The sequence below is a fragment of the Chelmon rostratus genome, chromosome 5 (assembly GCF_017976325.1).
Source record: "Chelmon rostratus isolate fCheRos1 chromosome 5, fCheRos1.pri, whole genome shotgun sequence".
NCBI lineage: Eukaryota > Metazoa > Chordata > Actinopteri > Chaetodontiformes > Chaetodontidae > Chelmon > Chelmon rostratus.
Window position 1 is genome coordinate 24,450,598 of NC_055662.1, and position 21,779 is coordinate 24,472,376.

The window sequence follows — 21,779 nt, forward strand, 5'->3', positions numbered from 1 at the left end:
ATAGCACCTATTAACCACCACTTCATCTGGAGCATCACCTTTTCCAGAGCATCATCTCTGACTCTCTTATTCTTAATCATTCACTGCATCCATTCCCTCAACATGTGACCCTTAAACTGTTTCACCTGCTCACTAAGTCACGCTCTAAGTAGTCGTACATGACCTTGATGTTTAGCAATGCTCTGCCTCAGCCTCTCATCGGGCTCTGTCGCCCAGGCTATATAGGTATTTATAGTCGTCTCCCTAGCCAAATAGCCCTATAGCCATAGCGGTCTAGTACACAGCCATCTAAACCTCATTATACCTTTGTCACAACAGTGAGGCCAAATGGAGGCTCTCATAGCCGGGTGATGGAGAGGGTGTGCTTAAAAGCACCCAGGTGTGTCATATAGCATAGCGCATAGCATGTCTCATAGAGTGGAATGTGGAAGGGCACTAGCAGGCAGAAGAGTTCAACCAAAGGTCAATGTACTGAGAATCAATAAGGGCGGACTGGTGCTGAAAGCTGGTGCTGAAAGCAGCGCGGAAGTGATGTTTATGTAAGAGCTCCTCCGTATGACATTATAGTGTGGAGGATGCTCTTATAAAAGAGAGAATCAACGGTTAGCCGCATTACTATGATAACCATAAACACACTATGCATCTTATCAGAGGCCCTCAAAGCAAACAAGCATATGTCAAGCAATATGTCATCCAACAAAATGTATGACACAGAAAACAGCGTGCGTGTGTGTGTGGTGGCGGTGGCTTTATGTTTCATATGGAGCAAGAACATTGCTAAAAAAAAAAATGTCTGAAAATACCCAACTCTGCAAGTCTACAGTGGCCAGTTTCAGTTTGTAGCTTTTAACAACGACAACAATGCAACACAAAAGAAAAAAAACAAAAAAACAAACAGAGCAGGTATTTTTGGCGAGCCATCAGTCTTCTCCTTGTCTGTCTCTCCTGTGGCTTCCACCATCAGCTCCACACACACACACACACACACACACACACACACACACACACACACACACACACACACACACAGACTGCTCTTGACTGGCAGGGAACAGAGAGAGAGTGGAGAGAGGAGGAGATCTAGAGGAAGGGAAAGGGGTGGTGGTTAGGGATGAAAACATGGGGAAGAGAGGGAGGGAAAGAGAGGGAGGGGCGGGATAAGGGAATTCCCTTAGCAGTTGTTATTGATTCCGGTGTTTACGGGCGAATAGTTTAGTGCCGTTTACAAAACAGAACAGATGCAGCCAGTGAGCAAAAAGGTAAACAATTGCTGTGTGGCGGGCTGCCAAATCCCCAGTCTGATGTATTAAACTCACGGTGAAGAGCATTTCCCCTTTGGCTGCACTTATTGCCACTTCATTTCCTCTTCGCTCACACACACACATGCACACACACACACACAATCACACACACACTCTGCTTCTTGCCATCTCTCCCCTTCTCTGGGTCTCTCTTGTTCCCTCGTTTATCTGAGGCAGAAAAAAGGAGAAGGGCGTAGGGCGCTTTTGGCCGTCTGGCTATTTTCTGTCCTTCTCTGACCCAGGAGGCCCAGTTCTTCCAAACAGAGCCATTAGTAGGGGGAATTGCATGTGTCTGACATGGCCGAAAACCAATTATTAGACACTTTCTACCAAATGATGCCCAAGTCTTTGGGGAATGGGCAATCATGCAATAATTTAGCCACTGATTTAATTTCTCTCCAGCACAGCATCTCTCCCTCTCTCATCCTCTGTCCCTCATTTTCTTCTCTTTCTCTCATTCTGTCTCTCTGTAGTGTAAATCAGACCATCAGAGGGGTGGGCTGCCTCCCCCTTACCACACTACTCGACTGGCCTCCAGTCTTATCATGTAATCACAAATGTGAAGATGAACTGTCTGTGTATGTGCAGATGTTTGTGTTGTACAACACCCTCTACAGGTGATGGAAGCATTTGGTTTCATTATATCCACAGAGATATGGAGGGAGGAATTTCAGAGGGCATGGCAAGTTGAACATGTCTTAAACAACGGAAATAAAACCTTCTGCATAATGCATGAAACATAATTTGACAGATAAGAATATTTTTAAAAAGTGTACAGTAATTTGCTCATTTGGTCTCTTTGTTTATTTACTTCTTGGAAGTTGAATTTTGGACAAGTTGTAGCTGAGCTTCTATGTGTAGGCCTGAAAAGTAATCAGCTGGAAACAAAAGAATAGATCAGCTTTTTGACGTTTGGACATGAACTCTTTGGCTCCATTTTTCCAATGATAAAAGACTGGCGTTGTAACTGATGTGATATGACTGCTAAAATTTATATCCGAGTCCAGACTAACATGCTTCCGAGGAATCATGGCCTTCATATCAGCTTTCTACTATTCTGTATGCAGGAAACAATAACTTCTCTTTTGTCTTCATTTAGATGAAGTCAGTGCTGGCACATCCGTTTATTAATTTGTTTAATTCTCTGAAACTGTAGGTTGATGGGACCACATTCACCAGCCAAGAGAGCTATGTAGATTTGGGTATCATGTGCATACGCATGTTAATCAAAAGACACATTTACCATTGCACCTCTGTAACACGGTCATGCTGTCAAAAATATATCACAACTGAAGGAGCTGAACATTTCCATGTTCTTCTTCCTTGTAAAAACCTGGTGCCTTCATTACCCAAAATGCACCTCAACCAAAGACAGTTCACTCTGGGATGTGGGTGTGTGCAAATATCAGCTAATGTAGCCTCAGTGTGCTATCTTAAAGCATTCCTTTCTAATACTACACTTTTTTTCACATATACGGTAGTACTTCTCAAGACCTACAAAATAAATAGACTTTGAGGTGTGTAATTAGTGTGCTTCCCCTTTAAACAGAAGCATTAGAAGCTCAATAAAAGGGGACTAAGTAGTAACCCTTGTGGAACTCCACAGGGCATACTGACCAACAGCCCAAACTTAACGACACACACACACATACTCCTTTAAAACAATTACCAGTAAAACAAGTAAAACTACAGGTAGAGCAGCAACACTGAAAACAAAGCGACAAGCAAAAACGTCCCATGACTGAACACAACTCTCCTACAAGTTTCTACTGCAGTGCAACTACTGTATGTGCTTTTCTTAGTAAGCTGTCTGGGATACCGATTGAAACAGATGTGAACTAACATCCCCAAGGACTTAAATCAAAATGGGCTGGTCCTTCCAAATTGTGCATGTGTGCGAGTGTGTATTTGTGCAACACTTTATTCTCATCGTGGAGCTTTGCTGTAACAGTATGGCTGTTGAGCTCTTCTGTGTGTTTCTTTTTGTGCCTGTGTTTTCTGTGTATCCATGCCTTCTTGTGTGTTCACTGGGTGTCAAGCAGGGTCATCCGGGTGACTTGGGGTACGTCTGTGCATGTATGTGTGTGTACGTGGGGAGGCTATGAGCCACTGTGGACGCCCGCTAGGCCCTGTGACAGCTGGGGTCCTCTTCGTCAGTCGCGGCCCACTGCTCACTCAGACAGCGTTATTATGGGAGGCCTCCTGCTGTGATTCACTCTGACACATGCACGCACGCATACACATACACACACACACACAAACCACACAAGCCTTGGTCTCTTGTGGCCCTTTCCCTGGGTGCTGTCCAACCAGGCCACAGCAGGGGTCACCTGCCCTTCACAGAAGGGGAAAGTAGCAATATTTGATATCTCAATTAAGTTGTGTTAGGAAGAAGGAGGTATAGTGGTGATGGTGGTGTTTTTGGTGTAGCAGGGAAGCAGGGTTACTTTCCTCTGCTTTATGTTTGCTTTTCTGTCCTACTCTGTGCCTGTCTTTGTTTCTGGCTCTCTTTGTGGTAAATATTGCAGTGACAGTGTGATAGGGGTTAAGATTTCTCTGGCTTCCTCTACATACTTGAACCGAGCAGCCTGGATGAAGAACACAGAGGGATGTATTGTCTTGATGGGAGCATTTCATTAAAACCCATTTGTTTAGTGCCCTTGTTCGCATTATTGTTTTCAAGCCCTCGGCGAATCACACTGACTCTTCATCACGAAGTGCTGGCTGCTCTCAATAAGCCAGCCATTTTTGTCTGTGCTTTCTCAATAGAAGGTGCCAGGAAAATGTTCATATCCTTGAGCTTTTCAAGAGTGATACACAAAAGCCATTGTGACCACTCGGAGGAAATGGGAAAAAAAATAAATGGCAAGCATAATACACATTCTCAAGGGCCGTGAAACATATTCTTCTCTGTGATTTCATTGGAGCCACGATTTAGAGAAAGTGAACACCGAAACACACTCACACATAAACACAACCAGAGAGTAAAGACCCAGCTCTTCTCATTAAGATTAGTAAACAACCAGTTGCTCTAACTTTCTTAAACAAGGCTTTCTCCTGAAGGACAGGACAGGAAGACAGCGGCATAAAAAAGCATCAACCATAAACTGGAAGCATCACGCAAACACACATGCCCACACGTACGCAGACACACAGACAAACCCCCCTACCTAGCCCATAATTACACGGCAGCATGCGGGTGCACATCCCTGGCTGACATTGTGTATAAACTCAGGCAGAGATATGATCTAGTGAGGAGCTGCTCTTAATAAATATTAACAAACGCCATTCCCAAGTAGCCTCAATCCCCACAAGCACCTCCAATGCCAGTCGCAGCCGCAGCCTAGCTATCTCACGTCACTACAGAACCTCTCTCCCTGCTGAATAGACTGCTGTGCTTTCTCTAAGAAAGAGTTCAAAGAGCCAGAAAGGGCGAGGGGAGGGAGGTGGAGGGGGTGGGTAGCGGTGAGGGTGAATGTGCTTGCTATACATGTTCTAACTCAATTCTTTTTTATCTATAGGGAGCTGGCAACATCGTCATATGGGGAAATTAGTGGAAGTGGAATTCAAATCAGTGCTATCAAAATGGGGTTGCACAGTGTTTGAACAGAATTTCTCAACCTCGACTTCACTCCTGTGGTCGATTGTTAGGGAATAAATTGTCTGTGTGTATGCAGGGAAGCCGGAATGGAAGCTTTTGATGTCCTGCAAAAACATGGATCTCCTATGCATACGCATGAAAATTACTGATGCCATATGGAAATTTAATGATGCATTTTTAAAGAGGAGGTATTAAATGACTTTTGATAACACGATCTTCTACATAAGCCTGCAATTAGTGTGCGCACACACACACATATGCACTAGCATCGGCTCAAGAACAGCTGGGCAGACAACAATTGTTCACATGACACATGCTCAAAGGTGATCCAAAAACACATCCACAGCCACCTACGTACACATGCGCGCACCAGGGTGGAGTATAAAAGGTAGAAACACAGTAAAATTGCACCACAGCATTTTTTTTAAGTGTTGCTGTTTCTGTTGTGGTGGAATCATTGGAACTTTATCTGTAGGTTTGCAAATTCAGGTCACTAAAATTTGTATTAACAGGAGCAATAACCAGCTACATTGTCAAGAAAGTGTGCGATTGTCACTACTGAGAAATTTACCCTACTGAAAAATGTAAATTACAGTATTATTTTGGCGAAATCCAGCACACACAAACATACATGTACAGTTGCATGCACACACAGGCACGGCCAACCCACTCCCCTGCAGACTCAGTGAGGTGTGTTAGTAGGGTTTAAAGCCTGTATTGTTCCTGACCAGCCAAGCTGTCTAGCACACTCCCCAGTCTCACTGCTCACCCCATTACACTTGGAAAACTACAGGAAAATGGGAAAAAGACAAGAAAAGAAAAAGGCAGAGGAAGTGGACGCTGGAGAGATGGAGTCAAGGAAAAGGGGGGAGGGAAGAAGAGGAAGAAAAAAAGAGGGCTGAGACCCTTCACATCTGTCTAGGTACAATGTCAGAGCCTGCCTTTGAGTCGGTGGGGTTAAAAGAGGAGGCAGATCTCGCCACGAACGCTGTTAAATGGTTCAGTGGTTTGACAGTGGCTGATGCTACAGACAGCGCTGCTCCCCTGGGAGCCTGCACAGTCTCCCAGGCATGGCTCTTATCAAAATATACCTACCGCCTGCCTCTACTGCAGAAATAAACAATAACACAGCAGGGAAGGAGGAAGAGATCTAAGGAGTCATTGGATGCTTATGAAAATAGAATCACTTTCTTTTTTTTTAACCACTGTCATAATTGTCTTGACAATTATGGGCGTAGCATACAGTATAGACAGTAAAGTGTGAAAGCAGATTATGCATTAATGTTCAAGCTTTGGCTCTTAAGGAGCCACGGGCGTTTGGGTGGTGAATACGTGGGTTCTTGAGCTTTTTTTTTTGGGGGGGGGGGGACTTAAAACATGAACAACACAAAAATGTAATCCCAGTTGTAGCCCTCAAAGCTGTATTGCAGCTGATAGTCAAACACACACACACACACACACACACACACGCAAACACACATAAAACCAGCACAGGCAAAACTGCTCCATTTTACCATCATTACACAGCACGGGTCCCCCGCTCCCTTTGGAGCCGTGTTCTGCCTCCGGTGCTACATTTGACGGTTTGTTGAGCGGCACGTAGGTGTGTAGCCTCCGCCGCGTTACGTGATCAAACAGCCCAACTGACGCATGGCCAATTATCCTGGCTGCCTCCTCTCATCTCACATTTAAGGAGAGGGAAAGTAAAAACCAGAGAGGGAGATGGAAAGAGAGAAATGGAGGGAGGGAGAGAGGGAGGAAAAGACACAAGGCTGGTGGTGTGTTTATCGAAGAATGGCAGATGTAAAAGCACTCTTCTCCCTGTTCCTCAGGGAAGCTGACATGTGCACCATTTTTGAAAAAGTAAACAATGGCTCACACACTTTGCTTTTTTTTTTATTGGGAATCTTTACCCTCAGCAAGCCGTAAATAGGCCAATATGAAACAAACAAAGAGAATATGGGGGGAATTAAGTATCAAAAGTGACAAGGCGTGTGAAGGCTTCTCTTGTCTCAGCGTATAGCATCAGTCCCTGTCCCATCACTGTGACACATTCGGCATTTGTGCCAAACATTCAAAGTACTTTCACTTATTTTTTTCTCTCAAATATCCACCCCGCTGTGTAACAAGGTCGAGAGAATGTTGAACCTTGCTCTCACTCCTTCACCTTGTTGTGCTCAGCGTGGCTGCTCAAAAGTAAGAGGGAAGTTGGGATTCATCAGTTAAAAATGCTGCTGCTGTCTTGTAAAGAGGATAACAGAAGTATGTTTGTCAGCACATTTCAAATGATTCTCCAAGATGGCGCTGTATATATTGCCTCAGGTTCAAGGCGATCAAGAGTTCCTTGCTGATGGGCTATACCCTGGGATGGGTGTCAGGCATAACTAAGTAAAAGTTGAAGGTAAAGAGCTGAATTAACTGTGGCTTAAACATGCTGATGACAGACCTTGGATATGGCGTGGACATTTCTTGGCATCAGAGCTCATCATAAATAAACTATGTTGCAAATAGTGTTTAGAAGTAGTTTCAAATGAAGCCTTGGCTGTGGAAGTGCTGCTCCTCTCTTTTTGTTGGTAAAGAGGAAAGTGAGGCAGACAGGAAAGAGGGCAGTAAACAGAAAGCAATTACAATGGGAACAGCAGTTACTGACAATCTTTTACAGAGGCCTTGGCTCTGGCTCAGATCACTACACACTATTGTTGGAAAGTAACAGAAAAGTAAAAAATTGAGAGGAGGGAGAGAGAAAATCGTTAGCCTTTATTGGGTAACAATAAGAAGCGGGAGGAAAGAAGGCAGAAATGCAGGGAAAAAACAGCTGTAAGGCACATCTGAATAAACTCTGAGGACTACTAACCACAGATGAGGAGAGAGACAAAACAAAAGAGAATGAGCAGAAAGAGCAAAATAACTGCTTGATTTAAAAACAACTTCAAAAGAGCCGCTTACCTATGTTTACCCGGGACCTGGCTGAATGTTTCTTGCTGCTGTGCGAGGTGTTGTCCCTCAGGGCCGTCTCATATTCTCTCTCCATCAGGGAGGCCAGTTCTCGGGCCACGGTGCTGAGGTAGGCTGCATTGAGGAAGCCCAGGATGGTGGGTGGCTCTGCTAGTCTTGAAAGGACATAGAGCTCATCTGTGAGGGCTTGGGTCAGAGCTGGGACCACAGACCGGAAGCCGACAGCCAGTCTGTCGAAGCCAGTCTCACCGCCTGAGCTTGAGCTCAGTGCAGAGATAAGAAGATCCAGCACGGTTTGGCTTCTCAGACGCTGGATAATTAAAATCAAAATAACATATCACTTTAAAATCACTGGTACGCCAATGTATCATATTGGTACAGCAAGCTCACAATGTGGAATTTAAGAAAACAACGTAGTTCATAACTGAAAACTATTTTTCATTGTATTTTACCACACCTGGTAATGTGTGAGCACCTCAGACTCAGGGTAAAGAAAGAACAGCTGTTGCAGACAGAAGACCTGTTCTGGGATGGACAGAGCAGAAACACGTCCCGGTCCAGGATTGTCAGGGCTGCGGGGAGACAGCCGGCCCAGCAGGTGGCGACGCAGCTGGAGACGCACATCATCCCACGCCTCCTGGATCTTAAGGAAGTAATATAATGAAGAGTAAGTGCAAACGTACACTGATAATCAACAACACATTGAGAGGGTATCTGAAGAATAATCTTTTGCAGTGAATGGTGCTATTATGCAGGTAAAGTATAGCCTCAGCAGGTAAGTATATCTTTATTTTAGCATACATTTTTTTATATTTTTTACTCACACGCCCATATGTGTATTTAAAGTACCGCAGCTGGCTTTAATCTTTGATCCTGTCCATACTGGCCACACAGAGAGACAGAGACCCCTTTATAAACCAGTTTTAGTGTAAGTGATGGGGCCAAAACGAACTCCAAAGTTCAGCTGAAGCTAATATGAGGCTTCAGCAGTCTGAATTAGACATATCAAGCATTTATCTTCCAAAGTTAATCTTTTTAGCACAAAATTGCCAGTTTTTGTGACTATCCCTCAACTGCAGCCTAGCGGGGAAACTTCTTCTGTGCAAACAAAAAGAAGGAATGGTGTTCAAAAATTACTTTGGAAGATACCGACTTGACTTGACTAACTCAGATTGCCTCATATCAGCTTCAGCTGAACTTTTGAATGCATTTTTACAAAGAACAATGACTGTGGATTTTGTCCCAAATTACTTTGCATTACCATTTGCGGGCTGTGTGGTGTGAGGAAGCGTGAGACTGGCCAATAATGCTGTCAATGCACATATTAACATGTGAGACTTGAAAAAATGTGAACCTACACTTTCAGTAATCCATTAAATAATATTGTAAGGAATCTTTGAAGTGAATTAAAAATCATACAGTATATTACCTCCAATGAAGCGTCATCTCTGACGGTATGTACCAAGTGGATGCAGGAGGCAGTCAGTTGAGGATGAAGAGAGGAGGAAGAAGAAGGGGTACAAGGAAAGCAAATGCCAGACTGGGAAGATACATTCAGCAGCAGCTGAAGTGTCACCTCCTCTTTGCCCTCCTCTTCAGACCTCAGGTACTCTTGCTGAGTGGAACAGAGGGGGAATGGGAATGGTTAAAATCACTCCAATTTTATGTCTACAACAATGTAGACCTGACCCTACGAGGGAGAATATGAATAGTCCTTATACAAAAGTTCAGCAATTTCTTCTTACATCTGGAGGTCTTAATAATAAGCAGGTTGCAGATCAACAGACAGCTAAATGTTAATAATGCAATGTCTGTGCAATTAAGTGGAAAATTGAGAACACAGTATTAGTGCAGATTGATAAAGTCATGATGATCGACTTAAATTGCCACAGTTTCATAATCTGTGAAATATCAGAAATAAACAGCACCATCATCATCATCATCATCAGTTAGTGTCATCATCACCCTGCTGCATTACCAAAGCTCTGAAGAAGTCCATGAGCTCTTGATGTCCTGTGGTAACAGGCTTGAAGCTGTTGTGCGTTCTGAACCACTCTGAAGGGCTCGGTGGACGCTCGCCTGTCCGGGATTCGCCCATTGTGGCCTGGAGCTCCTTCAGCTGCTGTTCAATGCTGAGAGAAAGGCAGATACATTGTCTGAGAGCTAAGGACTACGAAACAGTAGACATTACCAAGCTCAGAGTGTAAGAGTATAGCACTTAATTTACAGAATTTCCTGTTTGCCTCATGACTGGTTTGAATTATAGCTGGTCCATCTGATATTCTCCTGCATGCCATGCTTACAAGCACACAGCTGTTCCTGTTAATCTAAACTACTCCCTTACTCAGTCGTGATCGGACGAAGTGTTGAGTGTCAATATCTGCTGGGAAAGTGTCTTTATTTTGAAAGGAGGCTGCCGAGAGATTAAGCACAACCCAGACATTCATACAGTCACACCAACACACAGACACCACGTTGAAGATGCACATGGACCTACACACCACATCACGTTTGGCTCTCCCTCACTCATTCAGTGTCCGCACTGTGAGAAGACAGATACAGAAGCATCAGCGGTAATGAACACAGACATCGATATATCAGCGTGTGAGTGTGTGCTAAGCATCTGGTGTGAAGTGGCGTTACAGGCATCGGCAGGCATCTGAGACACGCGCCTCTCGCCGTCTCACGTCTTACTCTTCTCCTTGACACACACACACACACACACAAACACAGCTCTTCTGATTTTAACAGACTGCATCAGCTATTCCGTTTCTCCTTTAATATGACAGATTAGAAATGACATCTTTGGGCTCGACATGTTTAGTCATTTCCATGCAAATCAATGCATATATATCTGGCCATGTAAGGCAGCGTGCACGTGTGCAAGTGTGTGTGTGTGTGTGTGTGTGTGTGTGTGTGTGTGTGTGTGTGTGTTAGGCTACATACCTGCATAATTAAACACGTTACACTGCTGTGAATGCTGCGATTGTGTTCATGTGCGACTGTGTGCCTTTGTCTGAATGTGTGTGTGTGTATGGGGCACTGCATACTGTAAAAGGAGGGCTGAAATGATTAATCAGACGATTGATTGGTAAATCAACAAAAGTCAGTTAAGGAAGGACTTTTTTTGCGTTAAAATATCAAACCACGATATTATTACTGCAACACCTTTAAATAAGAAGTTTAATATATCACCTTTGTTGTCGTGAAATTAAACATTTTGTACTTTACACAATTTATCAAACGTTCAAATTGATACTCAGTCGATAATGAGAATATTAATTAGGTGCAGACCTATATATCTGTCCTCTGAACTTGTGTGTGTGTGTGTGTGTGTGTGTGTGTGTGTATAAGCGTACGTGGTACAGAGCCAAAGTGCCATTTCCCCATCAGACAGCTCATCCCCTACCGCAGGTCTATAAACTGCCTCCTGCCTGCTCCTGGGCCATGAACGCATCCAGATGTCTTACAATGGCAACACATTAAATAACCGTTCAATCTGACACACTTTCGTTTCAGAGGGGAAAAAACGCAAGGGGATAAAATGTTATAGACTGTTACAAACCGCTATCCTCTAGGTTGAACACTATCATTTTCTCTCTCTTTAACTATCTCTTCCTCTTCTCCTTCTTCTTTAGGCAGGCCAGATGATGCATCTCACTTTATTCTCTTGACACCAACTTGCTGACTGACAGAAACCTTGATTATAAAGTGGGTGTGTTTTGGTGTGTTTGCAGTGATTTGATGCCAGGCAGCATTTGTTACACAGAACTATCAAACCCTTCATTAAAGCAGGCCTTTATCATGTTTTTTTCACCTTCCCCTGTGTGTCTGTGTTTCTGTATTACTGAGCTGAACGTGGTATAGGAACGATGTTGCCTCAACTTGTGACAGATTGTGTGAGTGCAGCAAGCCTTAACTATGCTTGCCCAAAGCTCACTAGCTGTAAAACACAGCTTCAGCAAGGTCAAAGCATAACCAGCATGGCTCAGGGTTGCTGACGGCACTGTGTGCAAAATTAATAGACACCGCTTTAAACAACACAAAGGACTGTTCAGACACTGGTTTGTTTGTGCAACCTCTGACTTTGCTTTTTCTTTGGAGAATACAGCTGTGACTCTCTGAGAAAATGTACTTCTACATACAGTATACTTAAATTAACATCCCCTGTTTCCTTTTTTTAAAAGTCACTCAGCGTGGGCAAAAGGTAAAGAGAAGAAACACAGTTAGAATTAATGCAAAAGCAAGATAAATATAATTTTTAGCATAGATTTCTGTCATATGCCAATGAAACCTCGCTGTAGATTAAACAGCAGCACAGAGCACTGTATGTGTGTTTATAGTGCATCATAAACATGGATGTTCGTTCTGGGCTCCACCCCAGGACTTCACGCAGACAGCAGGTTTCAAATGGGCTTCCATCTGTAGCCGGCCGACTCTGTGAAGTTCATTAAAAGCAGAAAACGTAAGTAGACTACACTGCGGGTATGAACTGGGTGGCTTTTCTCCTGTTACTCACTTCGATAGCAGAATTGAGGTCGGATTAAGCTTCTGAGTACATCCACCTCGATAGCCTGGGACTCCAAGACTCAATTTTGCCAAATGTGGACGCGACAGAATGAGACCCATATGAGGCCATAGACTAAGACAAGAAGGAGAATGGCTTTTACGTTTCATAGTGTTTCTCCAGTTCCACTCCCCGTCATCTCACTCTTGCCTTCACTCAACAAAACAATGTACTCTAATGGCTACAGCAACAGCCCCAGCCTTTTCGGACACATTTCCTGGCCTCACCGGCACTGTTTTTCTCTCTCTATTTCCCCTCTTTCTTTTCTCCTCAAAACTCTTACTTTCCTAATTTTCTTGTCTTTGCTCTCGCCTTTCAATTACCCCTCCTTAGGGCCCTGTGCTGTAAGTTATAAAGTCAATGTGGATGGTCCGTGTCAAAAAGTCCATCCAGCTCTCTACAATGTTGCGACCTTTTGCCCGCCAGTGTAAAAGCTACCTGCAGCCTAATCAACTTGGCAGGATTAGCTCCGAACCTGATGACTTCCACTGCCAGCAGCTCAGACGCCGAGGAAAGAGACAGAAAGAGAATGAGAGAAGAGGAAGGTAAAAACGGGTCGAAAACAGAGGAGTCACAGAAAATAAAACCATTCAACCTCCTGAGTAAAGACGACAAAAGACAAACCTGTAATGGCAAAAACGCCAGAGCAGAACTCAACAAAAGAGCCGGAGAATGAGAAAAGAAGCAGAGGAAGCTGTGAGGAAAGGATTCTTTAGGCCTCTTGACAAACATGTCAATCATCTTAGTCTAACTGACACACACACACACTTGCACTTTCACTGCTGAAGCCAAATCTAATTGTTTTTCAGACCGGTCTTGCTTGACAGTCGACACCGCAACCGTGCCCCCCCCAACCTTCACCACCGCTGAGAGAGAAAGGGAACAACCGGAGGTCTTTTATTAGATATGATGGCACATTTCACAGCTCCCTGACTTACAGAAACCCAATCCCACGATTAGTCAGCGCTTTGACGTTATCTTAAGTTCCTTGTCAGAATTAATTTAGTGTGGGTGGGCTGCTGTGGGGCTGTCTGTCTGTCGCGCTCCGCTTGCCTACAGGAGGTGGGGGGGGGGCGGGCTGGAGGCAACGGGGGCAGGAAGATCCCTTTCAAATAAGCCCCAGCTCCAGTCGGTGCCAAACCAGCCGCCTGAGAACTAAATATCTCCTCCATCAAAGGGCCCCATTCTGCGAGGGGAAAAGGAGTGAATGGGCTTGAATGAACAGGCTGAAAACAGATCCTGTCCTGGCCCAGCCTGTCGCCCACTTAGTGCCCTCAGCCCTCAGCCCCACAGCCCGGCCAATGATACCGGAGAACCGATACAGCCGATATACTAACTTAACACACGTGTCACGCACAGCTAAACACAAAATCAGCTACATACTGCAAGGACTACAGATCAGTGTTTCTGTTCATGTTTTTGTAAAATATCACTCAAGAACGATATTTTAATGTGGCAGGCCTCCAACTCTGCCTGCTTTTCAGCACGTACGCAAAATCCTGAATTATCAGAAGCACTTACTGATGTACCCTGATCAAGATTGGCAGGCGACTAGTGAGAGCTATTTGCCTTGCCAGTGTGAAACGAGAGGCCTGTCTGCACTCTCCAGGCCTGTGCTGACACTTCATTAGAGGTCTTTTCCTGGTGGCCCTCCGCTGCCCGGCTCCGCTCCCCGGCCAACTCTGCACCGCGCCACTGTCCCGACTGATGAAAACTGATGGATTACACAGCGTTTCAATTTGGGGGAGCCGGCTCCGTTGTCAGCCTATCTTAATCTCCTGCAATTAGGGAGCAGCTCTTAGGCAAATCTCTGACATCTGAGAACTGGGAGCAGGCCAGTCACTTTGACCCATAAACAGGTTGAAGTCCTTCACGGGTGTGGGCAGCTCTGTCTCCCCCATCTCTCAGCTTCCCTTTCCTCTCCTCCACTTCCGTAATTTGTCCCAGACACTGATAAGTCAATTAAGCAGCAGGTCAGTGTGTTGTTGTGCATGTGTGTGTGGATGCATGTATGCCTACAGCCCACCCTGGTTGAGGTGAAAGAGAGGCCTTGTGAGATTTTGTTTGCCTGGATGTGTCTTGACAGTAAATTCCCCGTCCTGAAGTAGTCTGGGAGGAAGTTAGCTGCAGCCTGACAGACACTGACCACTGCTCCCCCACGGTGAGAGGAGGATTGCCTTATTTTTAGCCCCATTCTCCATTATCTGGAAGCTTTGTTCTCATAATGGTTATCCCTCTCCCATCTGCAGGAACACAAAATAACCCTTTAATGCTTAGAAAGCAGAAAAATGGCCCGGCCTTCGGTAATAAGCCTTGAATTACCTACCCAAGGGTTTTCGTTTCAAGATGTGGAATCTTCAATTATTATGTTCCCATTTAGAAGGAGGAAGGAAAGAAAGAGAGAGAAGGGGAGGGAGACAGAGAGAGGGAGAGAGTGACGAAGGGATGAGTCCCAGACACTAATGGTGCCAGAGTGAGGCTTTGTTCACTTGCTACATTTGGCTTGTCCTTCATCATCTGCCCTCAGCCTCACAACGCCAAAAACGATAAAAGACCTGAAATATAGATTTCTCTTTTTCTTCCCTCCGCACATGTCTCTCTTTATCAATCTATTTGTCCTCTCCATCTATCCCCGGCTACCATCATTGACAGACGTCTATATTTCAGTCTTCAGTGCACCAAAAAAAAAAAAAAAAAAAAAATTAAGTTTCATTTCCTTCCCTAACACATGATGAGAAGATTGTTCCGGTACTGAAATGTTCCCTCAGTTTATCAAATACTTGCTTGTTGCTTGAGCATTGTGTAAGATTGCTCTTAGGTTGATCAAGGCCTCATTATGAATCTCAATGCAATTAACTAAAATCAGCTGAACCATGAACACACAGGAAAAGCAGGTTATTGAGAGGATTCATACATAAAATTAAGTGGTCAGTCTGAAACACACAGTTACCTGCAACTGGTCAGTTATCTCTGAATGCACGACCATATGTCTGAACCAAGGCTTGTGTGTTCTCAGTGTATTAGTTAAACAGTGCATATGACACTGCAGTATTGTATTGTATTGTATTTTTTGTGCATTTCTGACTTGCTATTGTGTAAATGTGCATGAAACAGGTAACTCAGTGGTGCTGAACTGACATATTTAATTATATATTAGATAATGTAGCCACTAATGATTTTTCCTTTCATTCCTCCACACTACTGCCAAAGCAATACTTTACCTGTCTCATCAAATAAATGCTCTTTTAGACTTCTGCGTACAGGGCAAAGAAATGTGTCTTTTTTCTGGCAGAAAAATGTGATTTCTGATTAACCAGGTTGCTCTTAATCCCTTATTCAAACTGCAGGAATCAGACCTAGCTAATATGAGGGATATCTCTCAGTTAAGTATTTATGCAGTCTGAGATGCGCAGAGAGAGAGAGAGAGAAAGAGAAAACAAAACAGACCAACAAAAACATGGATGTAGTCTTTCAGCTTTTAATCATGATTTCATATTTCTACCTCTGGAACACTGCTGGCATTGCTGCCAGTAAACAATATTACTGGTGTTTTTGTTTTTTTTGTTTTTTTTGTTGTCTGTCAGTCATACAGGCGTCTCTTCTCTTCAAAATTATCCTGCTATTCTGCACACAGTCAGCATAAAAACAAAATCAGAGCTTGTTTTCCCAGCTTCAGAGTAAACCATTTTTTGCCCTTAATCTCTGTACAGTACGAACAACAACTTCCACAGAAGTGAAAATCTTCTGAGAGGTAATATAATCCATCAAAGTAAACATGAAGCTTTAATTAGGTTTTGTCAAAGTAAGTGTTAAACATTCATTTCATTTTTGTCAGTGCTGTGTTCTTGTACTAAATTGCGCTTTATGTTGCGCCCTGCTTCCTGTCATTCACCTGAGATCCACAGAAATAAATGGAAGACCTCACCAGGAAATAATCCCTCAAAAACAGGCTGCTTTAAAAACTTAACTGTCGCGTATGTGCCTTCTTAATTGGGATGTTTTTGTCAGCTGGGACAGTACTTAATTTCAACCTGGCTTCATCATAAAGTTTAAATTCTAAAAGAGATGAAGAGCACGTAAAAGTGATTGTAGGGGGATGTGAAATTCATAGAAAAGAGCTAAAACTCAGCACTACTTTAACTTATGGTAAAAAAAAAAAAATGATGTAGAGGGAATTTTAAGTTATTTGCTACTCTGACTGACCTGTTGGCATTGAGAGTAAGTTTCTCCTCTGTGTCTTTTAGGAGCTGTTCGAAGTCCATCTCACTGGAAACCCCTGGAACCAGCAGCTCCACAAAGGCGTGGTCTTCAGGAACATCCCCCGGCCAATCCATCCTGCTCCACAGGGAAAAGGACCCGAGAGAGAAAGAGAGAGGTGAACTTACTGTCTGACATTAGAAACACTACACGAGGCGCCAGTTCATGAAACAAAATAATGAGAAAGATAGCACTGGTGTCAGGATTAAATCAACAATTTATGCTGACACCAAATAACAGAGATCTGGAGTGTTGTATTATCACAGCTGTCTGTCAAGACACTGCGCGAGCACACACACACACACACACACACACACACACACACACACACACACACACAGTCATGTGGTCTATAATAATTGGAAATTTCCTCAAACAGGAGTCTTATTAGGAGGCACAAATCAATTGCACCTGAAACACCTGAAAAAACAGGAAACTTATCATCAACAAAAACACTTTCCTCCAGGTCCTCTCCTCTTTCCTCAGAAAGTCATTTGGAGAAGGAGGACCCCCTGATCAAAATGCATTGCCTCAGCCTCTAACCACTTCCACCTACTGACACTACAGTGAGTTAACACAGAAAAAAAGACCAAATAAATAAACAATGAGGTGAGATGCTCTTCAGTTGAGGCTTTAAATAAACAACTCATCTCCTTACGTCTATGGCAGAACTGAGGGCCTCCCCCCTACCCTGTGGTGCTTAACGCTCATGCTAACAGCCAATCCCACGCCGGTGCCGCGTTGCTGGGTCTCATATCAACATTGTCATCAACGCGAGTCAAGTGGAAGGTAATGGAGAGTGTCTGTGTCAATTTGGCTTTCTCACACTCCGCCTCTCTCCCCTTTTCTCGTCATCTGCTCTGATTTTAATAATCCCTGTCAAACTCCAAACAGCTCCCCGCACTCCGCTCCGCTTCTTCGCCGCTGCATACAGTCTATGCCACTCTCCCTGACAGGGCAGACAGGAAGCTCAACATTCATTTAGCCTGCACAAAGGGAGGCCTGTCCAGCTGGACAAATATTATTTTCCTCCACTGACAGCCTCACCAGTTAAGCTTGTCCTTTATTATTTCTCCCTCTCTTCTCTCTTGCTGTTTCCCCCCATCATCACACTCCCTCTGCGCCACTGTCTGAGAAGGGGTCTATACGCAGCCACTCCTGAAAGGGAGGAAGATTTTAAATCCATGGATTAGGAACTAAACATTGTAATTATCTGGGCCAGACAGTGTGTGAGCATGTGATTTTGAACGGTGTCTGTTTATATGTGTGCCGTCTACAGCACCATACTTCTCTTTATGTGTATAAAAGACGGACAAACAGATGGACAGAAGGTCTGAATGTGTACACTGTATGTCTGCTGGGTGTCTACCTCCTGCTCTGACAACATATCATCTGTTATCTTAAGCATGAGTGTGTACATGTAAATGGGAGTGTGTCAGGATTCTCCAAGCAGCACACAGGGCCTCATTAGTACTAGACTTTAAATCATCTGGTCTCCATTGTCTTGTCATTAGCTCTTTACAAAGCAGATGTTGGAGGAGCCCCTGTGTGTTTCACAGTGTTGCAGCAGGGACAACTGGGCCAGGCGCTGAGACGCTGCCTGCCTGAGACACCCACTCCACAGCTATTAGAACAGGGGAAGGAACACAGTCACACACACACACACACACACACACACACACACACACACACACACACACACACACACGTCACTGTCCTTTCTCTCTTGCTGCCGCCTGTCTACCAGAGCTAGGCTAACACACAGGCCCATTTACAGTAATGAGTTTGTCCTGAAATATTTAGCAGCACGTCCCCCAGGCCGCCGCTTTAAAGCCACTTAGAGCATGTCAAGTTAAAGTCAACATTATTTTAAAGGGGGTACCTAACAGTCTGCTGTGAAGGAAACATAATAAATTAAATAGGTGCATATTCTAAGATCACAATACTGCTGAGAACTACCTCATGGATGCCCCTGGGGGGAGCATGGCCCCGCTGTGCAGTCATGTGGTCCTGCAGCACTGTTCTGCTTTTGACGGATTTTCTTCTTCACAAAAAGTCCTGTCTGCTTAGTGATGGGCTTTAGTCTCATCACATTTGATATAGTGATATTTCTGCTCAATTTAAGAGGCGCTAATCTTGTTAAAATATATTGGTCACTTCTTTTCTTTACCACAGGGAAATATGTGGACATAATATCTTCTTAAAATATGTTGTGTAAGACTGTTGAGAAGCTGCGGTGCAACAACATCATCATAACAAATGCCTATGTGATTAGCCTACACTGAGGGAATGAATAATACATGACTTAATCCTGATATTACTTGTCATTGCTGTTTAGCGGAATAATCATCATCATTCAACAGTATTAAAGTACCCTGAGCAATGAGTCAATTACAACTATTGAAAAACAAGACAATATTGTCACACTGGAACAGTTGATATTGTGCAGCTTATTGCATCCCAACTGTCATAATTTCAGTGAACTTAAATACTCCTATCCCAACCATGCATTTACTGTAAGAGAACTGACATATACAACAAGTACATAAACATTAAGGTTGCATGTTTGTATCTGGTAACTGCGCTGATGACAAAAAGTCTGTCAGGTAAATATTATAATAAACTCTAAACTGCACAATGGGGCTGCAACTAACAAGTATTTGCATGATCAAGAAATGACTTACACAGTAAAAGCTCAAGCTTTTAGTTCCCAATTTACCAGATCCTTGGGTGAAATTGTCTAATTTCTTGCTTTGTCCAACCAATGGTGTAAAATTAAAGTATAAAACAGAGGAAAGCAAAAAATCATAACATTTGAGAGGCTGGAGCCGGCGAACATTTGGTATTTTATCTTTATTTATGATTTTCATGATTAATCAGTAAATGATTAATTGATTTGTTGTTGATTATATTTGTCAGTCAGCTACTAAATGATCAACTCATCATTTCTAGAGCTTAAAAATATATTTTTTCCCCTCAATTTCCTCAAGTGATTCTTCTTTGGTAACATTTTATCTACATCTCATTACAATCTTTTCTAGTATTTTCTGGTATTACACATACACATACAGACTTCTAGAGCTGATCAATCATTTCAATCAATCATTTCACCCACAAAACATCAGAAAACAGCAGTTAAAAAAGGGGGGGAAAGCACATCATAAATGATCGATCCTACTTTCTGAGACCCCAAATTAACATCCTGAAAAGTCTTGTTATGTCCAACCAGTAGACTAAAACCAAAATCTATTCAATTCACAATGATATAAGACAGAGGAAAGTGACAAATCAACTCATTTGAGCAGCTGGACCCAGCAAATACTTGTGTTTCACTCATGACTGGAAATAAAAAATCAATTAATGAGTAAGTGATCATCAAAGTGGTGTTGATTATTAATTAGAAAGTAGCCATTTCTCCACTAAAGCTTGATCAGATTTCTTATTGCCCATGATTCTCATAGTCTTTTTCCAGTGTTTTCTGGTGCTACCCATAAACATAAGTGTGCAGATGTAAATAACACAATCAGAGAGAGAGGCAGATAGACAGACAGAGAGAGAGAGAGAAAGACAGAGAGAAAGACAGAGAGCGAGAGAGCCTAGTCTGTTAATGCAGAGCCTTTGACCTGCTTGTCGCGGTTTTGACCACGTGACCAGACACACGCTACTACCTGCTGATATTGACAGGTTACCTGTGTCTGTCAGTAAACGTGGTGGACTCACACGGCACATCTCTAACATAAACATGTAGCATAAACATCTGCACTGATTCAGTGCTACTATGAGCAAAAACACACGTATAATTTGTGTATCTTACCTTTTCCAAGCTCCGTTATATTCGTCTCTCAATGTTAATCCATTACAGGGAGGTAAAACATGAGCAGCGTCATTTGCAGCCACTTACTGCTGACATTTGCCGATGATATCTTTTTATAGCTATAACAAAACGGTAAACCAAGACAATTCAACAGAAACTATGCACCCACGTAATATAATTAAGTCATTGTGATGGAAAGCTTATCTGTCGGTTACTGAACGCTAACTGGACTCTGTTCCGAGCAGTTTTAGTAAACGGCCGTGCGGTTTCATAAGCAGCCCCTCTTTCAGAATTAAATCATTGTTACCAATCGATCAAATATTCCCGTTAATAAATCAGTGCTATGATATCTAGATATTTGTGTTATTTCCGGGGACAGAAAGCGTCCGTGACAACAACCTGGAAGCAGCTCCACGAAAACTTCCGTTTCATGGAAGAGTCCAACTGCGAGTGAAAATGGGGGGAGATTTACTCCATAGTGACAAAATAATATGATATTTTTGAAATAGTGCAAAATATTTTATATGCTACATAGTTCTCACACGTTTTAAGTCCTTTTTAATGAAGACGTAGTCGTTTAAACGTTGCCAATGCGCACATGCCATGTAACTATATGACGAGTCTCCCCTCCTCAAAATAGTTAGCCATGCCGTGAAGTTGTCAACACATGGCAGTTGGGCGGTGAACTCACGGATCTAACACATTTTGACCGTTTGTTGACGTAAATAAGCAAAGTTGCCAAGTCTGCGTCTCAGCGAAGTTCAACATATTTATGAAAGGAGCAGACAAGCGTGGGTACAAATCACTGCTCACCTTATTGGATGTCGGTGTCAGCGTCAGAGTTTTGGCGCGCCTGCACGTTACCGGGAGCGCACAGTCATCCCCGGAGGTCTGAGAAAGGTACCTGAACTGTCAGCTGTGTTTGAAACAGCTGGATGAGACATAAATACTCTGTTATTCTGTGGGGTAAATACTGGTACATGCATTTATTAAAACCAGTTCATGTGATAGAAGGTTTTTGCAGACCCCTATGAATTTGTTTACAACTAACACTTGAACCCCCAAACATATAGTATGATGCTTTGTAGTTCAGGCAAAACAAATGCCCCCCTCCATGTTTTTCCAGCAGTATTAACATATAGTGAAAGCAATCCAAGTCATCTAGTCAAACAAGTATTGCAACATAATTTTTTTTTCCAGTCAATGGAATGAGTGTAACCGACTGAACATATAATTAGCACCTTCCAGACTTGAAGTTCACTTAGTCTCTGCTTCATTTTCGCT

General features: G+C 43.3%; 2 protein-coding genes across 3 annotated transcripts in view; one reads left to right on the forward strand and one right to left on the reverse strand.

The window, feature by feature from the left end:
• Nucleotides 1-20,790, reverse strand: part of kiaa0825 (KIAA0825 ortholog) — a 113,147-nt gene extending 92,357 nt beyond the window's left edge. For both annotated transcript variants that reach the window (XM_041937488.1, XM_041937489.1), the window contains exons 1-6: nt 20,496-20,790; nt 16,628-16,759; nt 9,836-9,989; nt 9,287-9,472; nt 8,315-8,500; nt 7,849-8,167 (exon numbers count right to left, since the gene is read on the reverse strand). In XM_041937488.1, coding sequence (XP_041793422.1) covers nt 7,849-8,167; nt 8,315-8,500; nt 9,287-9,472; nt 9,836-9,989; nt 16,628-16,758 — 976 coding nt within the window. In that variant the 5' untranslated portion in view covers nt 16,759; nt 20,496-20,790. The remainder of the gene's footprint in view (nt 1-7,848; nt 8,168-8,314; nt 8,501-9,286; nt 9,473-9,835; nt 9,990-16,627; nt 16,760-20,495) is intronic.
• Nucleotides 20,791-21,178: 388 nt separating this feature from the next.
• The window catches only part of slf1 (SMC5-SMC6 complex localization factor 1), a 30,869-nt gene continuing 30,268 nt past the window's right edge, over nt 21,179-21,779 (forward strand). Inside the window, exon 1 of the mRNA XM_041937491.1 lies at nt 21,179-21,395. The gene's annotated coding sequence lies outside the window, so the exon portion shown is untranslated. The remainder of the gene's footprint in view (nt 21,396-21,779) is intronic.